The 24254-nt window shown below is 36.4% G+C and overlaps 2 protein-coding genes across 3 annotated transcripts in view; both read left to right on the top strand.

Annotated features, from left to right (window-relative positions):
• The window catches only part of Dyrk3 (Dual-specificity tyrosine phosphorylation-regulated kinase 3), a 165827-nt gene extending 144143 nt beyond the window's left edge, over positions 1–21684 (top strand). The window contains exons 2-8 of one of the 2 annotated variants that reach the window (XM_089710273.1): positions 2554–2710; positions 3690–3875; positions 16296–16398; positions 17006–17114; positions 19518–19632; positions 20209–20396; positions 21552–21684. In XM_089710273.1, the coding sequence (XP_089566399.1) occupies positions 2554–2710; positions 3690–3875; positions 16296–16398; positions 17006–17114; positions 19518–19632; positions 20209–20366 (828 nt within the window). In that variant the 3' untranslated portion in view covers positions 20367–20396; positions 21552–21684. Of the gene's footprint in view, positions 1–2553; positions 2711–3689; positions 3876–16295; positions 16399–17005; positions 17166–19517; positions 19633–20208; positions 20397–21551 lie in introns of those variants that run through there. The other variant, XM_089710272.1, reaches the window with a different exon arrangement.
• On the top strand, positions 9734–10809 carry LOC149477692 (uncharacterized). The gene has a single exon (XM_089710482.1). It carries the CDS (start codon positions 9958–9960, stop codon positions 10807–10809), a length of 852 nt encoding a protein of 283 aa, XP_089566608.1. The 5' UTR covers positions 9734–9957.
• Positions 21685–24254: the final 2570 nt, after the last annotated feature.

Raw genomic sequence — 24254 nt, 5'->3', positions numbered from 1 at the left:
TATAATAATGAGATAGTGAAAGATGACATTATGAAGAAAAAGCTTTTCACGGAACATATTTCAATAAAAATATTCAGTTATATTATCATATTCATAAGGTAGATAGTATTATGTAGAATGTACAATAATACTACAATCTACATTGACAATCTATAGTTACTATGTAGTATGTAGTAATCTATGATACTTCATATTACTATATTACATTCGGTTTAAATTCATGAAGTTATCTTCCACATAAGTACGAACAATTTGTTCAATAAAGACTCTATTTCTAAATACTTAATATATAATCGTAGCTTTATTATTTATCAGAAAATCTCCTGGTAGAAGTCCACTGAACATTAAGTCAGCGCACAATGGCCCATATAAATGTTCTTGCGTCAATCTCGTGCGTACTCGATGTTTATACAATCGATTGCTTTAATCGATTCCCTCGGTGCATCGCGACGGTGGAATCGATTTGTTTTGATTCGTATTAGAGCTAGCGCGCACCACGACTTTCTGCAGCGTGATTATTTTATCGCAGAAATACAACGTATGAGTTACTATGACAATGCGCGCACATGCGATTAAATAATCACAGCGATTTTAAAATTGTGATTTGTCACATTTTGCTGCGACTGCTCGCGACGCGATTGTCGCGAAAATCAAATGCAGAATATGAAATTGTATGGTACCGCGCGCACTGCGATCATAAAATCGCACACTCGGGCCCGGCCGGCACTTCACTTGTGTTTCGTCTGTCCAACAGTAAACATCGTAGTTGTATAGGTAGGTACTGTTTGGTAAACATAAACTCAGTAATCTGTCAAAAGTTTGAATTTTATTGTGCAAGAAACAAAATATAACTAAGTACATAAAGATTACAATAATAAAAAATAATAAAAAAGCACAATGGGCGGCCTTTTGGCGGAATTTTCATTCTATAAGTATGTAATAGCCAAAGAATTTTTTGGGATACATCCGAAGTTCATTGTATTTCTGATAAAAGAAACCATTGACAATTCTATCTGCTGTAAAAGGATGAGTCCAATATTGACGAATTTTCTTTTTTTTTTCTTATCCTCCGAAGTAGTAAATAAAGACAAGCAACTTGTACGAAATCAATGATGAAGTGAGTAATGATCACTATTAAATTATCGCTGTGCGCGCACCGTACTCTCTGCGATTTTCTACAGCGCGATTTTGAAATCGTGTCGCAAAAATTAAAATCGTGGTGCGCGCTTGGCCTTATGCTATGCCATTGACCGCTATTGTAATTTAAATGATTTTAAATTCGTACCAGCTTCTGAACATAGATTGCTTTGTTTGAAATTAAACTAACTAGTTGCAATTTACAGAAATACCCACACTGGAATTGCAGCGTAATAAAATTAATAATTCATCCTAGAATGTTAGTGAAACCCAAACTAGAAATAAATCTTCTGACTCATGTGTAAGTATAGGTAGGTACACTATAAAATTACGTCGTAACACGAAAAATAACAAACTTGGCCAACTTACAAGAAGACTTCATTTATTATGAGTAATTTTACTTACGGTTGCCTGTATTTTGACTTTTGTCTTGACCGAAAGTAAAAGGAATATTACCTGATAATAGATACCGGAAGCTAATAGCCCGGTGCGTTGACCTCCAAATATTTTCATTGTTCTTTCACACATTGTGTCGAATACTTAACACAATGTTTTGATACCTCTAAAACAGCACGCGATCTCGATTTCATCTGAATCGTAAACTTCAATGTTAAAACGATACTAATGGAACGCGAAATGTTTTTAATCGAGAAACGTAAACAGTATCGGAAAATAATCAATAGGATTTACATCTTCACCTTTTGCACTCGATTTGATTCGTGGAATATTATCGGGATAAATAAAGATTGCTTAGGCCGATCCGGCTGTTACAATTGTATCGAGCCCACGCTTTCCTGCGCCTGTACCTTCGCTTGAGATATAATAAATTCTAGGACCAGTTCGGTATCGGTTACTTATCTTGCGAAGGCGGCGCGTTTCCGCTGAACCTAAATTTTTGTCTAGTTTGCTATGTGCAAGTAGGATGAAGAAAAAGGTTTACGTATTTGCACAGAGATATTTTATCTCGTTTTATGAAGAAGGCAAAATTTAAATAAACCTTGTTTATGTAGCTAAAGCACGACATTTAGGTAATGTCAGGAATTTATGTAATTGATTAATTAGACCGCAATTATAATTAACCGTAAAAATTAAATACATATTTACAACACTTCCTTGTAGCACTTATGTTTATATTTATAAATGAGTATTTACTGAATATAGGTATTCTTTGTTTAATAAAATTTTCAAAGCTTAGTTGGCCAATAAAAACACCAAATTTATTCTTTCAAGTAACCATTTTCTCGACTATTTGATATCTTTAGTTGCGTACCTAATAACCTAACCTTTAGACACGTTCCCATCGACGCAGTTATGTACCTAATGTAGAAAGGTGATCAGATCCAGAAGACAGATCTTCTCTACGTAGAAACATATGTCTTATAGATACCCCAATATAACCAGATCCTCTCCTTCCAGGTGATAGACTTCGGCAGCTCGTGCTACGAGCACCAGCGCGTGTATACATACATACAGTCGCGGTTCTACCGCGCACCCGAGGTGATGATGGGCGCCAAGTACGGCATGCCCATCGACATGTGGTCCCTCGGCTGCATACTGGCGGAGCTGCTTACAGGTACGCTATAACTTGGTCAGATAAAGACATTGAAAACTGTTGTTTAAGTCAAGAGTTGTATGTTAACGTTGTCACTGAAAATCAGTTTTACAGAGCCCTTTGTAAGGTATACTGATTCGGGAATCTATAGTTATATCTTGTATAATGAGAAAATATAATGAAATGAATCACGCTGTCCAGCTGGAGGACCTTTTGTGATCAATTTTAAAATGAATGCCTTGGTCAAGCCACGAATTAATTGTTCGCTAGATTTATAAAAATCATGGAGTAGTACATAATTCTCGTATTCAATTAAAATCTCGAAAGAATTCGGTTGTAGGAATCCAACCAAATTCTTTAAGATCAGCTTCGAACTAGGATGTAAAGTATACAAATGAAATCAAAATACACATCACCTCCGATTTTATATTAACGAATTCTCTAAATGATAGTCACACGCTTCGAACTGTCTTTTAATTTCCATTTCGTTGGAAACAAGTTCATCGATCCTCTGATTTTGAGGAAAATTTTAAAGAAAATACAAAACGCGAATATTCTCGCAATATAAGTTGTTAAAAGCCGTGTCAGAAGAAAGAATTTCTGATAATAAAAGTTGGTACACAATACACATGCTCTTTTTCCCTAATGCTAATAAATTTGTATATGTATCTCTAAGAACATTGTTCGCTAGAGTTAAATAAACAATGGAAAATTACAGGATATTGGCATACAAATGCATGAGTCTGGTATCGTTATTACTTTGTAAAAATAACATTTCGCGAAGCTGCTTTATAATTGTTCTATAATTTTTCCATATAAATGCTTCACAATATCTTCTGAGCATGCTGGTACAGCCGGTAAAGTGTCTACATTAATCACAGGGGAATTGTCTTCATGTAAGAATTTCCTTTTGTAATGATTTAGATTTTAGACAACTTGAAACAGTTGTATAAAATTTGTATGATATATGGGATATAATTTTTGACCTTTAAAATTCCAGGGTTCCCACTCCTACCAGGAGAAGATGAAGCGGACCAGATGGCGTGCATCATCGAGCTGCTGGGCATGCCGCCGCAGAGGCTGATCGAGCAGGGCAAGCGGTCGAAGAACTTCATCAGCAGTAAGGGCCTGCCGCGGTACTGCACCGCCACCACACTGCCTGATGGTACCACGGTGCTAAGTGGAGGTAAGGATATGTTCTTGGTGTTAAACTTTTAGGGTTTTTTGATTTTAATGCATATTAGTATTCAAGATAGGAAGGCTATAAAATATAGAGTTTGAGAAAGACATTAAGCTTGGAATAGATAAACCTAGACATTACTTTTGAAATGTTAAGGGACAGAACATCAATAAGAATTAGAAGTAAAACTATTCTTAAAAGGACGCTATAATGCTTCACGAACATGGACATCGTCCTTATACTTTAAATCTTCTGGGATGATTTACAGTTTAAAATCAAAACGATTCATACGAGTAGATACTATAAGTTAAAACATTGCCTCATTATCTGCTAATAACTCAATATAGTCATAAAGGAGTGTCGTGAAAATAAAGTTGAACCATGCATCTTAATTACACGGGACGACCAAAACGCCTGTGATCTAACCTCTTCCTGGTACGATAAATCTGAATCAGTTTAAAATACTGCTTCCGCTATTCTCACTTCGTTTTGTGTTACGGCATATCTATTTATATGATAACTATCATCGGGATAAAAGTTGCTGACGTCACGGGTGCATCTGAATCACGCAGGCCAAGATCGGTACGCGAATGTTTTGACGCGACTGTCTCATGACACACCCTTGTCTGTGTTGGTGACTCGCCAGATAGACGAGATTCCTGGCGAATTCCTAACTCGTTTGTTGGTGTTTTTTTAGTTGTGTGATTCGGTAAAGGTTAATGTGCTGGATAACTGATCTTTGAATATTGGTGGTATAGAGAATTCAATGGTTTTGAAATTTTTGGTGTAGGAAGAGTAAATTTTGATTGCATGCTTTGACGTCTATAGAATTATATCTGAAAATGTTTTCAATGCAATCATTTAGCATCTAAATACAACTTCAGTTAATTATAATCCTTACATTTAGTCCATTGAATGAGTCCCTCCAAGGGGGGTCTAGAGTGCGTGAGTTAGTAACGTAAGTTGTTTCTTCGGAAACATGTCAAGAGTCCCTAGGTAATAAACATACTAAAACCCCGGGCCACTAGGAGAAGCCCCGGAGTGGGGGGAGAGGGGAAATGGGTCCATTTTTTCATTTTTCGCTTAAATCTCAAAAACGGTACATGTTAGAGAAAAACTTTCAAGGAAAACTTGAAAGGCCATAAAATTATCTACAAGTTGTACCTGAATCATTTTTTCCTATATCCTACCGTTTCTGAGTTATACGCAGTAAAACATGATTTTGGCTCAAACAATTTCCACATCAATCGATCAAAAAATATTTCTTTCTTCCAAAAAACTCAAATGTGCAACTTGTGACCAGTACTGATAGATTGCTCTTAATTAGTTCTATAATTAGTAAAATAAACACATTCCTCCATGGAAGCCTTTAGGAGGAATCGATTTTCAAAATATTATATTAGGGCAGTTTGAGTTACTGAACTTGATCTTTTTATTTTTTTCTTCCAAAAAACTCAAAAGTGCAACTTGTGACCGGTGCAGATAGATTGCTCATAATTAGGTCTATCATTGCTAAAAATACCAGATTCCACCACGGAGGCGTTTACGGGGAATTGAATTTTATCAGGGTAGTTACGATACATGAACTTTTTATTTTTTTTCTTTCCATAAAGCTCAAAAGTGCAACTTGTGACCGGTACAAATAGATTGCTCATAATTAGGTCTATCTTTGATAAAAATACCAGATTCCACCATGGAGGCGTTTACGGGGAATTGAATTTTATTAGGGTAGTTAGTTAAAAAGTTCATGTATCGTAACTACCATAATAAAATTCAATACCTCCTAAACGCCTCCATGGTAGAATCTGGTTTTTTTATCAATGATAGACTTAATTATGAGCAATCTATCGGTACCAGTCACAAGTTGCACTTTTGAGTTTTTTTGGAAGAAAAAAAATAAAAAGTTCAAGTATCGTATCTACCCTAATAAAATTCAATTCCCCGTAAACGCCTCCGTGGTGGAATCTAGTATTTTTATCAATGATAGACCTTATTATGAGCAATCTATCTGTACCGGTCACAATTTGCACTTTTAAGTTTTTTGGAAGAAAAAAATAAAAAGATCAAGTTCAGTAATTCAAACTACCCTAATATAATATTTTGACAATCGATTCCTCCTAAAGGCTTCCATGGAGGAATGTGTTTATTTTACCAATTATAGACCTAATTAAGAGCAATCTATCAGTACCGGTCACAAGTTGCACTTTTGAGTTTTTTGGAAGAAAAAAATAAAAAGATAAAGTTCAGTAACTCAAACTACCCTAATATAGTATTTTGACAATCGATTTCTCCTAAAGGCTTCCATGGAGGAATGTGTTTATTTTACCAATTATAGACCTAATTAAGAGCAATCTATCAGTATCGGTCACAAGTTGCACTTTTGAATTTTTTTGGAGAAAAAAAAAAAAAGTTCAAGTATCGTAACTACCCTAATAAAATTCAATTCCCCGTAAACGCCTCCGTGGTGGAATCTGGTATTTTTATCAATGATAGACCTAATTATGAGCAATCTATCTGTACCGGTCACAAGTTGCACTTTTGAGTTTTTTGGAAGAAAAAAATAAAAAGATCAAGTTCAGTAACTCAAACTACCATAATATAATATTTTGACAATCGATTCCTCCTAAAGGCTTCCATGGAGGAATGTGTTTATTTTACCAATTATAGACCTAATTAAGAGCAATCTATCAGTACCGGTCACAAGTTGCACATTTTAGTTTTTTGGAAGAAAGAAATATTTTTTGATCGATTGATGTGGAAATTGTTTGAGCCAAAATCATGTTTTACTGTGTATAACTCAGAAACGGTAGGATATAGGAAAAAATGATTCAGGTACAACTTGTAGATAATTTTATGGCCTTTCAAGTTTTCCTTGAAAGTTTTTCTCTAACATGTACCGTTTTTGAGATTTACGCGAAAAATGAAAAAATGGACCCATTTCCCCCCTCCCCCCACTCCGGGGCTCCTCCTTGTGGCCCCGGGTTTTAGTATGTTTATTACCTAGGGACTCTTGACATGTTTCCGAAGAAACATCTTACGTTACTAACTCACGCACTCTAGAACTTTTTATTCAATGGACTAATTTTAGTAGACGTTTTATAAAATACGGACCAATTTACGCATAATGCTTTGCATAAAACAAGCCCTTTGTCGCGTTGATTGGTCGATGCAAGTGAATTATTAGTGCATTAAATGGTTATAACAGTTGAAATGGTCGTAATGATTTATAGCGGTCGCTGGATATGAATAACGTTATTGTCCGAATATTTTGGTATATTGCTTTATATTGCAAGTGACAAGTGAACAATGATGAAAATGAGTCTCGTTGTAAACGCAGTTGATGTCTAGTAAATTGGTACTGCAATCTAGGAATGCTTATAATGGTGCAATTGTGCACATCCTTCTGTTATAAGATGGATAGTTATTGATTGGAAATTATTTTGTAACTGGGACCTGTATTGGGCTCGTTAGATAGATCAATTTTAAGTTTCTATCAAGATAGATCAATTTTAAGTTTCTATCAAGTGTTTATCATGTTTCTAAAATTCTATGTATTGGATATCATATTTTAATAATTATATTTCAGACTGAAAATTAAGGCTGTAAGAAGTGCTAATATTATAACAAGACCTCGTTTAAATTGTGGTTTACCTTTAAAACGAATGGAGCTTTTGTTTCGAAGATAAAAACTATATATAATTTTAACTAGTTAAACTTTCATTAACGATCTAACAATAGAATGTCGACCTTTTTTAAGTGTTCGGTCGACCTCATCAAAATATATTATCTATAGTATTTGTTGTCAGAGTTGTGAAATCAACACTCTCAGCAAGGTTAACTTTAAAATCATTAGTTGTTAAAAACTGTTAATAGCCACACACCAATCTTCATAATTCTTTGCTTTTATGATAGCACTATTAAAAATACATAAAACGTTCGCTCCAATAGTTGTAATGATTTCAACAAACTTGTCTACAAGTAATAAATTAGCTCCTTCGTACACTTAAATCGTTAAATCGCGTACAAGACTCTTTGTTTCATTAGTGGTATGTTTTTGTTTGATCTTTGGTGTTTGGAAATGCTGGGCGCTGGCCAAGTCTTTTGATTATTCATTATATTTTGTTTTGACCACTATTATTTGATCCCTGAAGCTGAGACAATCTGACAAAGCTCAAGGATTTAAAATTAGGCCTTCGAGGAAACCAGTTTTTATGTGATTAGCGCATTCGATTCAGATTGCTAACTTAACCTAACCTAACTTAATCACATTACTTGATTTCACTCAGAAATTTATACAAAACTTATTTGTAAATCGCAATTCAAGGGCTATAATTTCATACATCGAATTCTTTTCCAATTTCTTCATACTCATTACTTAATCTAGCGACTCTTTCATATCCCAAATTCCCTTTTATGGCCCCAGCTTGCTTGATTTATGAATATTAGGCAAAATGTCACAAGCAACGCTTTCTTAATCTAACATTCGGTTAATTCAATGTAAACATAACGTTTGATATATCTGGAAATGTGCCAAATATAATGCGTAATGTTTCAAGTAATCCTATAATGTTTATTTCGTGTTGGATTTCGTCTCGAGTGCGTTCGTTCGTACAGTAAGCTGTAAGCCCGCGTATGAAGTAGATTAATTAGTTCGGTGTCTGGTTTCTTTGTTTCATTTTAAAAGTTCAAGGGTGGCCATTATGTAGAAAGCGTAGCGATTATTTGTGGAAATTAGATGGAATTGCTTTAAATGGCCGGTGTTTAGAGGTTTTATTCCTTGTGAAGTTACGTAGGGTTTCGGTTTAGAGTTTCAGCTTTTGTTTTACTGAAAAGCTTCAAGTTACCGGAATAATATTTTAATTGCATATTGTAAAATTAGTGCTGAGAAAAACTTAACTGAGCTAAAGTCTGTTTCGCTTTCAAGTTTTAAACAGAATTCATTAATTATTATCGAACCAGCTGATACACACCGGGCTATTAAAATTAGCCAAAACAAATAAAATATGTTCTTACATCTACAAATAGCATATCTTAATAACACACTATATTGAGTCATTAAGCGATTAAAATGTATTCTTCGATTTCTCAATACAGAATGAGTTCTGTCCTTTTATGTCACGATGATTAGCAGATATAGGAAGAGTGTATCGAGATGTTCGTGCTCAGTAGTCACGAATGAATATAACCGGCGCAATTAAGGCGCGGGACATATACAAGCGGCGCGGCGCGCATCGGGCGCACCGCGGGCGCGCCTGCCGGCGCGCCTCGGGCGCGCTGCCGGCGCGCCTGCCGGCGCGCATCGGGCGCGCTGTTGGCGTCCGAAAATGATATTTATATAGAGTGGTTAAATGCATTTTCTTCATGCATAATTTAGTAAAATTATGTTTTTTGTGCTAAAAGAGTTTAACATTAATTTGAAAGTAACGATTTTGTTTTGATAATTCCTTGTAAGTAAATAGCGAGGATAACCCCACGATTGCAAATATATCTTTGTTGGAAATGTTGGAATTTACTTGGAAAATTTTATAGTACTTTTAAAGTAATTTTAAAGTAGTACTGGTGTAATGATGGAAGAAAAGAAGGTTAAAATAACACAAAATTTATATTGTACTAGCGGTCCGCCCCGGCTTCGCCCGTGGTACATATTTCGCAATAAAAGGTAGCCTATGTTCTTTCTCAGGGTCTAAAGATTATCTGTGCCAAATGTCGTCAAAATCGGTCCAGTAGTTTATGCGTGAAAACCATACATACATACAAACCTTTCCTCTTTATAATATTAGTGTAGGGACACACATGTACAATTCGCTGATCGAGCTTTTTGTATATGTGTGCGTCCACATTGTTTCCCCGACGCTTTCTACATTTTATTAGAATTATTAGTTAGTAGTGCTTGACGCCTAGTTTTAACAACACATATATTGTGAAGAGTAATAAAGTGATTAAAGGAAAGGCATTATTATTTGGGCAACCTTGGGGTACAGAAGCACTACTCAACATTGGTGACCCCGACAAAGAACATCAAGAAATTCAATACAATTAAATATTATTTTGAAGACGAAGATTTATTAGAAGAATTTAAATTTTAAATATGACGATGCCTACATCAAACCTTGGAGCGATGCCGTCGTCGGAAGTTTTCGCCGTTACAGTTTCGTCCCGGATACCAGATTTTTGGGTGGACCAGCCGCGTGTGTGGTTTTATCGTGTGGAAGCAATTTTGGCCCCGCAGAAATTAGGTGACGAAAGCAAATTCGACTTAGTCATATCTAAGTTACCGAAAGACGTAATAGTACAAATCACAGATTTTTTAGAAAAACCGCCGGACACAGACAAATTCCAAAAATTAAAAAATAAACTTTTAACATTATTCGAGGATTCCAAAAACCGTCAAATAGAAAAACTAATTGGAGAAATGGAATTGGGAGACCAGAAACCCTCCCAACTATTGCACCGGATGCGTGACCTGGCCAGGGACAAAATTCCAGATGATACACTTCGAGTTTTGTGGCAAGGTCATCTGCCACCTACAATTAAGGCCGTCCTTGTGGTCGCTGAAACGAAAGACCTTAACAGCCTAGCAGTGATCGCCGATAACGTCGCAGAAGCCACACGTTCCAATCAGGTGGCGGAAGTGAGACACAGGAGTTCCAGTCACGAAGACGTTGAAGTAGCCACCCTTTCAGCGGAATTGGCGAAAATAAACGTGCGCCTTGCTAACATCGAGCGCTCACGATCACGAGCACATCGGCGACCCAGAACACCGTCACGCAATCATCGAGAGTCGTCAAGGTCATCTTCGAAGCGACGTCGTCCCGGCGGACCCGACTGGTTGTGCAGCTACCACTTCAGGTTCCGGCAGCGCGCTCACAGGTGCATCCAGCCGTGCGCGTGGAAGAGGAGCCCCAGCCCCAGCGCAGCAGCCGCCCAGCCGGAAAACTAGACAGGCAGGTGCAGACTACGGCGGAGGTCTGTACCATCACGCCGTGCAGCCGTCTCATGGTAAGAGATATAAACACTAATTTAAAATTTTTAGTAGATACCGGTGCCAATGTTTCCGTTTTGCCCGTATCTAAAAATCCATTTAAATATCATAAATTATGTCGATCAGATCTTAAATTATACGCTGCTAACGGTACAGAAATTGCAACATATGGCATTAAATCAATTGTTTTAAACCTTAATTTAAGAAGACCGTACCGTTGGGATTTCATTTTAGCAGACGTCAAACAGCCAATATTGGGAGCTGATTTTTTAACACATCATAAATTATTAGTTGATTTGTATCGAAAAAAGTTAATTGATCAAACTACCGATTTACATGTATTAGCCTCCTTAGTTTCGTGTACGCAACAATCGCTAAATTCTGTGTGCAAAAGTCATCCGTATTACGATTTATTAAATATGTTTCCTGACATTACTAAACCGATGTCGTTTAAAGAAACTACATCGCATAACGTTTTACATTATATAGAGACGAGCGGCCCACCTATTCATGCTAGAGCTAGACCGTTACCCCCGGATAGATACAAAAAGGTGAAGGAAGAGTTCAGGGTTATGCAAGAATTAGGTATCTGTAGGCCTTCTAAAAGTGCTTGGGCTAGTCCGCTTCATATTGTAGTTAAAAAGAATGGCGAGTTAAGGCCGTGCGGAGATTATCGACAGCTCAACGCAATAACAAAGCCCGACAGATATCCAGTTCCGCGATTACACGACTTTACTTTTATATTAGCTAATAAGAAAATATATTCAAAAGTGGACATAAATAGAGCCTATCACTGCATAAAAGTTGCCCCATGCGATATAGAAAAAACTGCTATTATTACTCCTTTTGGACTTTTCGAATTTCCCCGTATGAGTTTTGGCCTAAGGAACGCCGCACAAACGTTTCAACGTTTTATGAACAATACCGTTTTACAAGGTCTCGATTTTTTATTTTGTTATTTAGACGACGTAATAATTGCCAGCGAAAATGAGACTTTACATCAAGAACATTTGAAGTTAGTATTCGAACGTTTCAATACATACGGCATATCTATAAACTTAAGCAAGTGTAGCTTCGGACAGTCGCGTATAGAATTCTTAGGTCACGAAGTGAGCGTAGATGGAATTAAACCGCTCAAAGATAAAGTCGAAGCCATAGTTAATTTTCCTAAACCCGTTACAGTATCGGATTTAAGACGATTTTTAGGAATGATTAATTTTTATAGACCACATTTACCTCATTTAGCGTCACATCAATGCGAACTTAATAAATATTTAGTGAATTCTAAGAAAAATGATAAATCGAAAATTATTTGGAACAATGTTAGTGAAAATGCTTTTGTGCAATGTAAGATAGGTTTACAGAATGCCGTCACATTGTCACATCCCCTTTTAGATGTTCCCTTAGCCTTGATGACCGACGCTTCCAATACCTGTATGGGTGCGGTATTGCAACAGCGAGTAAAAGGTAAGTGGATACCCCTAGGATATTTTTCCAAAAAATTTTCGCCTACCGAGCAAAAGTATTCTACTTATGATAGGGAGTTGCTAGCGATTTTTCAAGCTATAAAATATTTTAGGAAATTGTTTGAAGGCCGTCCTTTAACTATATATACAGATCATAAGCCTTTATGTCATGCATTTTCTAAAATAGGTAATGACAGTAAAGAAACGCCTAGAAGGACGCGACAATTACTTTTTATAAGTGAATTTACGGTCGACATACAGCATATTAGCGGTAAAGATAATATTGTAGCCGATACTTTATCGCGCGTAGAAACAATTGTTTGCCCGACTGTACTCGACTTCAGCGAACTTGCTGACTCGCAAGCGAAAGACGAGTACTTGATTAATATGACACGAAGTGGGCATAGCGATAATAATGTAAAGTTTAAGAAAATGTATTTACCGACTTGTAAAAAAGGAGTATATTGCGAAGTTTCAAATGATATTATTAGACCTTATATAACAGAATATTTTAGAAAAATTGCTTTCGATAGTGTTCACAATTTAAGTCATCCCGGTATACGTACGACTCGGAAGATGGTCACTAAACAATTTTTTTGGCCTAGTATGAATAAAGATATAGGGAAATGGACCAAAGCGTGTGTATCATGTCAAAGGTCGAAGATTTCGCGTCACGTTGTTTCAGATATAGGAAAATTCCCGGAAGTTTCGCGATTCGAGCATATCCATGTGGATTTAGTTGGTCCATTGCCGACATCTCCACAGGGATTTAGATATTTATTAACAATTATAGATAGATGTACGCGTTGGCCTGAAGCATTTCCCGTTAAAGAAATTACTGCAGACGTCGTTGCTAAGCATATTTATGAAGGATGGATAGTTAGATATGGTTGTCCCGTCCGTATTACTAGTGATCAAGGACGTCAGTTTGAGTCGAGTCTATTTTTAAAGTTAATGTCATTTTTGGGTATTCATAAAATTCGTACTACGCCTTACCATCCACAAAGTAATGGCGCGGTGGAAAGATGGCATAGGTCGTTGAAAGCAGCCCTTATGGCGAGACTGCTCAGTAGTAATAAAACGTGGATAGACGAATTACCCACTGTTATGTTAGGGTTGAGAGCAGCAATACGAACTGATAGTAATGTTAGTGCCGCAGAATTGGCCTTCGGTAAAACTTTACGTTTGCCTGGCGAGTTCTACGATAGTTCTACAAATGACTGTGACGTAAACGATCCTTATAGTTTGGTAGAAAAAATCCGTGAAACTATATCTCAGTATCGCCCGACGAGAGATAAGACGAACGCAAAGAAAATATTCGTTTATTCCGACTTACAAAGTTGTAGTCACGTTTTTGTTAGAGACGATGCAGTTCACAGGTCTCTAAAACCGCCTTATGATGGTCCTTATCAAGTGTTAGAACGTAGTTCTAAAGTTTTTAAAATACAATTTCCGAATAGAGTCGCACGCGTTTCCATTGACAGGTTAAAGCCAGCCTTTATTATAAAAGATGATGTTGATGTGGAAAATAATATTGTTCCACATAACACTTCTTTATCGAAGTCGGTTCAGCATGCGCCACCCATAAGCGTAACTAGGAGCGGTCGCGTAATACGACGACCCGTGCGATTCGCGATATAGAACTTTCACACAGTATTTAGCTATTGTCTTTATTCTAAGTATTATATTGTGTATTGTAATTAAATTTATTACTTGTGTGTTATATACATTTTTTTAGAATGTAAGTTTATATTCGTTTACATGTAGCTTTTGCGTTTTATACAAATTTTTATATTAATTATTTAACATATACAACGTTTTAAAGTAACTTAATTTGTTTTTATCGTTTCATATTGTTAATCATTTCATTTTATGTTTTACGTAAATATGATTAACATTACATTACATTGTGCATATTTTACATTTTTGTGTACCTATTGCGAAATAATAAAGTAATACGATAGTTTTGTTTTCACGCATTGAAGATGCCTATTTAGTATTTCCTGTTTTTGTACTAGATTAGTAAGTTATATCGGATTACATAGGTAATAATATGGTCACTCATTTAACATTTTTATTAAACTTTATTTATGCAAGTATTTAATCACATTCATTTATTAATCAGCTCGCAGTGGGGACAGTTCTATCTTAGCAATTAGTTTATATAATATTTTTTTTTTTGTAACAACATGGGTAACTACGCAACAAAAGAGAAAACTGGAGGAGTTGCAAACGTGCAAATAGAATCCAGGAGTATAGACGATCACGTCAACACCATGGTCATCGTAATGATCACATTAGCTGTGATCGTTACGGTCATAGTCCTATTGGGCCTGCGTGGTTTTTGCCATCGCCGGATCAGGAGTTGGTTACGCCGCGAGGTGGATAAGGCCAACCAAGGACGAGCGTCCGCGACGCTAGGGCAAGCGACCCAGCCTGCGCCGCCCACTGCGGGATACGCGTAAAATAAATAATATCGTAACGTAGTTGTAACATAAGGATAAATTCGTGTAGTGAATAGTGAGTGTGTGACCATATCGTAATCTATCTACGTAATCCGATCAATTTTAATTAGGCTAAGCCGTTTAGATGTTATATCTTTTAATGATGTAGAATTAAGAAATATTACGATTTCATATGTGTATTCAGTATTGCATTGTTATCTCATTTGTATTTTACGGTAATTTCTGTGTTTGTCTTTGTATTTTTTGGAGTGTATAATTTTTGTTTTTGAAAAAGGGGGGGAATAATGTAGGGACACACATGTACAATTCGCTGATCGAGCTTTTTGTATATGTGTGCGTCCACATTGTTTCCCCGACGCTTTCTACATTTTATTAGAATTATTAGTTAGTAGTGCTTGACGCCTAGTTTTAACAACACATATATTGTGAAGAGTAATAAAGTGATTAAAGGAAAGGCATTATTATTTGGGCAACCTTGGGGTACAGAAGCACTACTCAACAATTAGTATAGATAAAATATGGTTTTCAAACACAGGTTTACATTTAAACCATATAAATCTTATCATTAAAATCTCAGTTCAAAAGTATTTACAGTACTGATCATTCCACAATATTATTACAATTACAAATAAATAAAAAACACAATCAAAATCAGGATTATCTTTATTTCTGACATTGTAAATACATGGGAACTTTCATTATGCTCTTCTTCATTTTCACTTTCCCTACTGACATCACCTGTGTAAATCATTTCATCGATTAATTCAATTCACCTTTAAAAACAAAACGAAGAAGGGTATGTAATAGCAGCTCTATATAATTCCACACAGAGAGAACACATTTTTGACTGACAGGCTACCGTCTCCTACCACCCGATTTGTTTTTGATTGTGTATGACCGTGAATTGACCTCTATTTGGATGCGATGGGGGAAGCGCGCCTGCGGTACGCCCGCGGCGCAACGGTGGCGTGCCGCCTCGACGCCTGTCCAAAATTCTTTCATACAAAATGTATAAGAAGGATGTGGTGCAAAACAGATTGAAGAGGCGCGCTTATGGCACGCCCGCGCCCGCACCGCTTGTGTTTGCCCCGCGCCTAAGACGCCAGTATGATTCGCTAGATGTGTCCGTCGAGTGGCATTTGGTATAATGCAGTTGATATTTAGAATTGATGATCTTTGCGAATATGATAGCGCTACGTAATATATTGAGGGTTATTGTGCAGTGAGATTTATGATTTCTGAATCTGTGGTTGTATTTACTGGGAGTTAGTTTGCTAGATATACAAGTTTTTTTTTTGTGATGATTGTGATATTTAACTGAAAGTTTAAGTAATCTAATGTAAATATATATTAGTTTTCAAAAATTTATTGTGCACAATGGGGTGCATTTTTAACTTTCATATAGATTAATCTTGCATATATGTTAGTTTGTTTTATATGCATTACAGTAGAATAACATCAACAATATCATGTTAAATATCGTAGTAATTAATACAACAATTTATAATTTCAGGAATGTCAAGGAGAGGCAAGCCGCGAGGCCTGCCGGGCTCTAAGAGCTTCGTCACAGCCCTGAAGGGCTGCCAGGATAAATACTTCATCGATTTTATTAGGAGGTATGTTTGAATTTATATTTTGTTATGTTGTATGTTTGTTTGTACTATTATACTACACGTGCCAGGTACATTATAATAATTTATCTATTTGTATTGCTGTTCATCTACTGCTCATTTCTTATTCATCACATTTACACAACTTTATTGTCATTTTCTGTCTGATAATGACGATGATCGGTACGTGTGTTTAATATTGCAGCTTCTCACTATATTAAGAAGCTGCAATATTTAACACATACACCAACGATTGTCGACGTTATCAGGCAGTAATTTTTATTAAGCATTTGAATTTGAATGCTATAATATAGCATGCATGCATTGCTAGTTTACTTATATTATAAGTAAACTAGCAAACCCGGCGAACTCCGTTTCGCCACCAGATGGCTTCGTTTTATGTAACATTTCATTTTTTCCCGCTTTTCTGTTGAAATTTTTCCCGAATTTTCTTTGCTATAAACCTCACGGAGCCCGAGACCTTTCCAACGAATGCAGAACCGTAGAAATCGGTTCGTGCGTTTTGGAGTTATAGCGTCAGGAAGGAAAACCCGACTTATTTTTATATATAGTAGATATCATATAGTAATAGATATAAATGGTATCGTTCCAGATGCCTCGAGTGGGAGCCGGAGAAGCGGCTGACGCCCGCGCAGGCGCTGCGGCACGCGTGGCTGCGCCGCCGGCTGCCGCGGCCGCCGCACGACGACGAGCCGAACCACGTTAGTATGGGCCACCGCCGCGCGGCGCAGACCGCGTGCGCTGACAAATAGGTTTGTTTCGGTTTCGCTTGCCGTGGCCAGGGTGTGAGGGTAGATTTGTATTTGGTCGGGTTATAGGTTAGGATTTGAGATTTGATTTGCGATTTTGAGGTTAGGTTTAGCTTGGTCGGGTTATAGGTTGTGTTTAGGAGTTTGGAGCGATTTTTAGTTTAGGTTTATATAGATTTGTCGGATTATAGATTGCGTTTTGTTTCGCGATTGTAGGTGACAATTTGGGCTTTGTGTAGGATTGCTGTAAGAACATATGGGGGCAATATGTGCGATATTAATAGGTTAGGATAGTGCGTTTTATGTTATGTCATGTTATGTGTTATATTGTGTATAAAACCTTTGTAAAATGATATGAAACTAATTAATAACTAGATAGAATTTTGTTAATTCTTTCAACTATATTTAATTATACGAAATATTAACCGAATTGTTTTATATAGAAAAAGTACGATATTTCTGTATAACAGCGATAGAAGTATCGGCTAGTTTTCTGCTTAAAATAAAACAAATTGTTTCGGCGCTAATATTATATAGAATAAGTTTAAAGTAGATTATTCTTCAGCTTCATATATTATATTATATCAAGATATACCAATTACCAAGTAAAAGCAATATGTGTGTAAAGTGTGATATTTAGTGCCTAAATTTGATTTGCCGTAGTTACACTTTGCCTTGATGCAATACAACAACACTGTGTGCTACACTTTAATTTTAATTTCTTTAAAAAATATATTATTTAAAAGGTGAGAAAAGTCGTATTTTAAACCTATATGCTTTTAAAATTGAGTAATCTATTAAATTATATCTTCAGAGTTGTTTATTAAAAAAATCATTTTAACTGCCTTAAATATGTAATAATATCGCTCAAAGTTTAATAAATAATTTTAACTGCATTAAATATGTAATAATATCGCTCAAAGTTAGCAACGCCCTGGCTATGGTTTTATTTTTTGTTGATTTATTTTGTAAAATGCAAAATTTGTGGTACTGTCGCAATTTTGGTTTAATTTTAATCCACGAATTGACCATTTTATGTTTTATTTTCTTTATTTTATGTGGCATTTATCTTTTCTTTTTACAAAAGAATTTGTTTTTATATTGTTTTATATGATTAAAGGTTTATATTTATTTTAGAAAATTTGTCAGCGTATTAGATTAGAGTTAGTTATTATGTAATGCCAAATAGATTTGATGTGCTTTTGCCTATCAAATTTTATTTGTTTAAGGATATTAATGTTTATATAGGTATCTCTATAAGACACAATATTCGAGATTTTAGATTACTTCATGTGTTATTTCTATAAATTATATTAATAACATATGAAGTAATCTCCAAATTAATATATTTTAGTATAATTATATTGATTTGGTTTCTGTATGTAATTTCCCGTGCAATTAAAGCAGATGGCAGCGCACACAGAGTAAAAAGTAGGCTTCGCGCGCACAATTGCTAGTAAATGCGAAAACATCCTTATAAATTCTGTGTTAAATAAAAATAAAAAGCAATACAACTATGGAATAGTAAAAAAAATATTATTTCGTTCAGAAATGATCCTAAATCAACATTGCGATTTGTTATGTGGATTAGGCTTTAAAATTACATAGAAATAGTTTCATAATTCGCGTTTCATATACACACTTCACGGATATTCTCGCGTATCCTAATGTGTACGTGAAGCCTATTACTACTAAATGCGCGCTGTTTTCTGCTGTAAACATTGACGTACAATAAACAACTAGATTCACAACCGCCTCCTAAAAGATAAAAAAAAATGTTCGAGCCACGATGTATAAAACATTATTTCAAATTGAATTCAAACCTTATTTCTTCGCAGTAATGTTTAAAGTCTACTGCACGCATTCATTAAAAAACTCTGCTTTATACACGCGTAGGCAGAGTTTTGCGTCGTTGTTTTTAATACGCCAATGGCTGTATGTGGATGTGGATCGAGCCTAAAATGAGGCGGGGGTACCGATACATAAGGGATAAGGCCGCGTTTCCACCAGAGATGTGCGAGGATGTGTAGCTAGGAATGTCTTTTTAAAGAACCAATAGTATCGCTTAATTTACCTGTGCTGACCGAGAAAGCTAAATGGAGCGATATTATTGTCTTTTTACAAACACATCCCTCGCTAGTCGCTACACATCTCGCATCTCTGCCTGGCGATAAGGCCGCCATTTGTACATACTTACTTGCATCTATTTGTCTTTTTCTGTGTTTATTGTAAATCTTATGTGTGTGTGCAATAAAGAATTATCTATCTATCTATCTATCTATCTCTGGTGGAAAAGAACCCCAATAAGGAAGTAGTCAATGTGACGTGTGTTTATGAAGTGTGTGTGTTGCGCAGTCGAGTAGCGGCAGCTGCGCGGGCGCGGGCGCGGGCGCGGGGGGCGCGCGCGGCGGGTCGCTGCGCACGCCGCTCGCGCGCACGCCCGTCACTTTCAACGCGTCGCAAGTCGCCAGTGAGTATGCGAATACATAATATAATGTTATACCAGGTGAAAGGTAAGACGTTAGACGAATTTAGACAGGAGGAGTTCATGAAACTGAACAACTTTTGTTCTACAACTTTGCTGAATTCGTAAAAAAAAAATTGGACTTTATAAGGAAACTTCGCTAATCAGCTGACCGATTTCCATACAAAGTCCAAATTTTTTTCTACGAATTCAGCAAAGTTGTAGAACAAAAGTTGTTCAGTTTCATGAGAAGAAGCTCCTGTCAAAATGCGTCTGACGTCTTACCAGTCACCCTGTATACCCTCGTGTCTGCGTGTAGTGTTGAGAAAATTTGTACCGACAGTGCGGCTGGCGCGGGTGGCGGCATACAACAGTATTTTTAACAGTGATCCGTTCTCGTGGATGAATCTGATTGAATTTTCGTATTTAGGAAAACAAGGAACAATAATTAACTGCTTGCCTCGTCTCTCTAGTCTCTAGTTATGAAAACGTAACAAACGGATCATTAACTTTTTGCCGAAACTTGTTTTTCTATACAATAAGCAGCACAGGTAAGCTGAAATATGTTTTCATAATTTCCAGAAGCGAAACTGCAAGCGGCGCTATCAGAGGAGAGCGGCAGCGTGGTGGGCAGCGTGGGCGCGTTGAGCGGGGGCGCGGGGGCGACGGGCGCGGGGGCGGGGGGCGCCGGCCGCTACTGGGCGCCGGGCAAGCTGCCGCACCTGCCCGCGCCCTCCTAGCGCCCGCCGTCCGCGCGCCGCCTGGCGAAGGTGAGACAGCTATACACATGTACATTGTACACGCACACGCACACGGACAAAGATATGTACCTACATACGGACGTGCACACAAACAAACATAAACACATTACACGCACAAACGGACATATACATTAACATCAAGGCACAAAACACACGCACATTTACATACACAAAAGCACGTATATACACGAATGGACTTCTCCACGCACGCTTACACGTGCACACGTGCACGCAGCTCATTCAATTCATAACATATACTATAAAAGATCCTTGTTGGACTCGGGTACAATTTTATTTTAATAAGTCTATGTACAATTTGCAACAACGCTGAATTAAATGTCTTGAAAGAAGAATGTACACGTATACTGTATAAGTTAGTTGCATTTACTGGGGTAAACATGTACACTGTTTTACATAATAATACTCATAATATACATACACAATTATTAGGTTAAGTATATCATATCTTTATTTATAATGGAGCATAATTTAATCATATTGTATATTATATGAAAAATTACAGTTAAATAATGTGTAACTTTTTAATGTCCTACATAATTCATGATAAATATGATATTAATCGAGTAAAAGAGGATGATGAGGTATGTTGTTTTTATAAAGAAATTGTATTTTTTCTGAATTCTTCCAATTACTTTCGATCTATAAAATTTCTGGAATGTTTAATGGTGTGTGTGTTACTGAGAGCATGAAAACCTTTTTTTCTGATATTAGTTATTAAGCACAAAGTTTTTGATATTACTTATCCCACACTCTTTTTCTCCCAGTATTGTCTGTTATGTGTCTGCTTTTCTCTCATTTTTCTGAACTGGAATAATTCAATTCAAAGTGAGCCTTGGCTAACGTCATAATTCAATAAATAAATGAGCCATCAAGCTCAACAGCTGCTAGCTTGTGACTTGTGTACGATGGGGCTTAATACAAGAAAGTCTATCTTTTCAGACCTTTACACCGTGATTATGGTATTATATGAATTTGCCAGTCAGTTCAATTTACGGCGCGAACTGACTGGTAATAAGAGGTCATAATAAGGCCGCTGATGTTTAGACCAAACTACACGAATCGAATTATTCCAGTTCCATCAATGTGATCGCACCGCACGAGCCGACGGCAGCTGACCGACTGATAACAGTTGGTGTGTTTCAGGTGTCGTCGCTAGAGGCGCCTCGGCGCGCGGCGGGCGGGCCCGCGCGGCTCGACCTCGAGCGGCGCAGCCTCGACCTCGAGCGCGAGCTGCGCGCCGAGCGCGACTCCGACGCGTCGCTCGACGAGCGCGACCACCTCGTGTGATGCGCCACCTGCCACGCCATGGTCTCAGCGCCATCTAGCGGCGAGCGCGTGAACTGAACAACGCGCCCGCTTTGAGCACAGCGCCATCTAACAGCGAGTGTGCGAACTAAACAACGTGCCCGCGTTGAGAACAGCGCCATCTAGCGGCCCGGACAGTGATAGTGATCTGTGCTAGTGAAGTTTGGAATACGCGCGCTTTTCTACGTCACCGTTGCCGCGTTTTTGTTTTTATTCTCTATAATAAATAAACTACTTTATGTAGTGACCTTTTGTATCGTTTAATACTCGTGTAATGTTCATTTTAAGCTGAAACGAATTGAATTGTGTCGGCAACTCATCGGTCGAATGATATATAAATATTGTAGATACACAATGCTTTATTTTTATCTCATTCGATTCGTTGGTTGTGTGAAATTGTGCTCGTTGTACGTATACTGATTTACATGTTCCTATTAATAGTGTACTCCTTGTGTAATATGAAACGTGAAGTTGTAAAATTGACTACATTGCTCGTAGTAGAAAAGATAAATATAGTGTAGCTATACCTTTTGTCCTTTTTGGGTTCAGAATAATTTAGTCAGTTTTGCAACTTCACTTTCCGCGGCAACGATGGCGGAGAATGATCGTGAGACATTTTCGTTTGGCGGCGTGCGTTTAAAAGAATCTAGTGCGTAGTGGCAAAATTGATCTCAATAAATAAAATAAAGACTACGAAATGAAACGTAAATAAATACGAAAAAATTTAGTGGAATTGTGCGAGTAACCTATCGTGTTTTACTGTTTTCTATGTATTATACATGTAACGTAAGGACATTGTGTCGTTGTTAGTGCCTGCTAAGTCTGGTTTAGTGTTAGGGACCTCGACCACTGTTTAAGGATACTCTTTAAACAAACCGAACGACTTGAAAACTTTCGAGAGTTTAATTTTTCCCGGCTTCACGCTTAACGTACAAATGAATTCTTAGAATCTTGCACCGATGATACGCAAGATTTTAACCGAATTTAAAATTTAACTCGAGTGCGATAAAGCGATTACTTTTTATATAATAAAAAAATTATCTCTCGAAACATTAGTTTAAGTGAACTATTAATGTGTGTGACTAAACAATTTTCTACTGAATCAAAAATGTTTTAATTTTAATTTTATAACTCGACTTCTTGTAGTTATATCCGAGTGATGTATTTCGCTGTATTTCATAGTGAAACGGTGACCTTATTATTGGAATTCATAATGGATATAAGGGTAGATAGATACAAGGCCTTCTAGTTAAGGAGCTAAGCGATTTTGTTTGTGAATAGGCATAGTTGTGATTTTAATGTTGTATACAGTGGATTGTAGACGAGTATTTTAATTGTATCGGCCATTGTGTATCAAATATATGTGTTAAATATTATCTGTTCTGGTTTAGACTGTTTTGAAATTATAATTCATATATTATGTTGATATCATTATGTAAGGATTTATTACTGAAAGCAGACTGTCCTTCGAAAAATAGTTTTGAAATAATTTAAACCAGATATATAACTAGTACATAAACGGCATTTTATTTATCATAACAAAATGTTCCTTTTGTAATGTACAGTCAAACATATCAATGCATGAACAAACGTGAAATGAACAATAATTGATTTTATGTTGACTTTACTTGTGCAATTATTATTAAGTGATGTTTAACAGGTTTTTCTTATTTTGTATTTCATTGCATGAAAGATGCATAATACGACGGAAAAGCGTTGCAAATATTGATAAAAAATAGATAGCAATAGACAGAATTCAGTAGGATGTTGTTACTTTCTTTCAATTGCAATGCCGCCGTCGTATTGTGTCAGATATATCGAGATCTTTTATCAATAAAAGTGTTTCACCCCTGTGCAATATGTTTGACAAAAATATAATTTTTTTTATTGCTTAATTTGTCTTCCTACGATAATTGTACCAATTACAAAGGCCTATTATCTGTATAATCGTAATGCATTTTTATTTTCGTTTAGTTTATAGTCGATTTCTTTTTCATTATGTATGTGATTACATAGTAATAATAGTTTATAAATGAAATGCACATGATTATTGTGATTTTGTATATGCGAGAATTTGTGAGGCGAAAATTACCAGTGTTGAAAATGAATAAAACAATGTGGTCAAGGAATTTGGAAAGTGTTTTCATATTGGAGTTTATTTTGCATTTATATTATTATTTTTTATGATTTTGGTCCTTCGAGTATTACGCAATATGAGTACGCACAATCAGTATGAAGACATTTATTTTACGTTTAATAGAACATTTAAGAAGCTATTAACCAAATAAAAGTGTTTAACTGATTGGATGTGTGTATAAATGGTAATTCTAATCTACTAGTAAATTAAAATGTACTGTGATCATTTAGATTTAAAAATAACTTTAAATTTCTATCATTGGTAATTTTCGTAAATATTATATGCGGTTAATGGGAGTTGTTTTGGAAATTTATGATTAATCGCGTGTTTTTAAAATTGACAGTAACACTATACTCAACGTAGCATTTTTCGGCTATCATTTAATTTGACTGCCTTTCGTTTAT

The sequence above is a fragment of the Colias philodice genome, chromosome 24 (genome assembly GCF_061535455.1).
Source record: "Colias philodice isolate Cphi_HAF_F1 chromosome 24, ilColPhil1 Martin Lab GWU primary, whole genome shotgun sequence".
Taxonomy (NCBI): domain Eukaryota; kingdom Metazoa; phylum Arthropoda; class Insecta; order Lepidoptera; family Pieridae; genus Colias; species Colias philodice.
Note: the sequence above shows the minus strand (reverse complement) of the source record. Positions and strands in the feature narration are given on the sequence as shown.

What these genes read in the sequence shown, in the direction of transcription:
- LOC149477692 (XM_089710482.1), top strand. Translation starts at nt 9,958, where the DNA reads ATGACGATGCCTACATCAAACCTTGGAGCGATGCCGTCGTCGGAAGTT.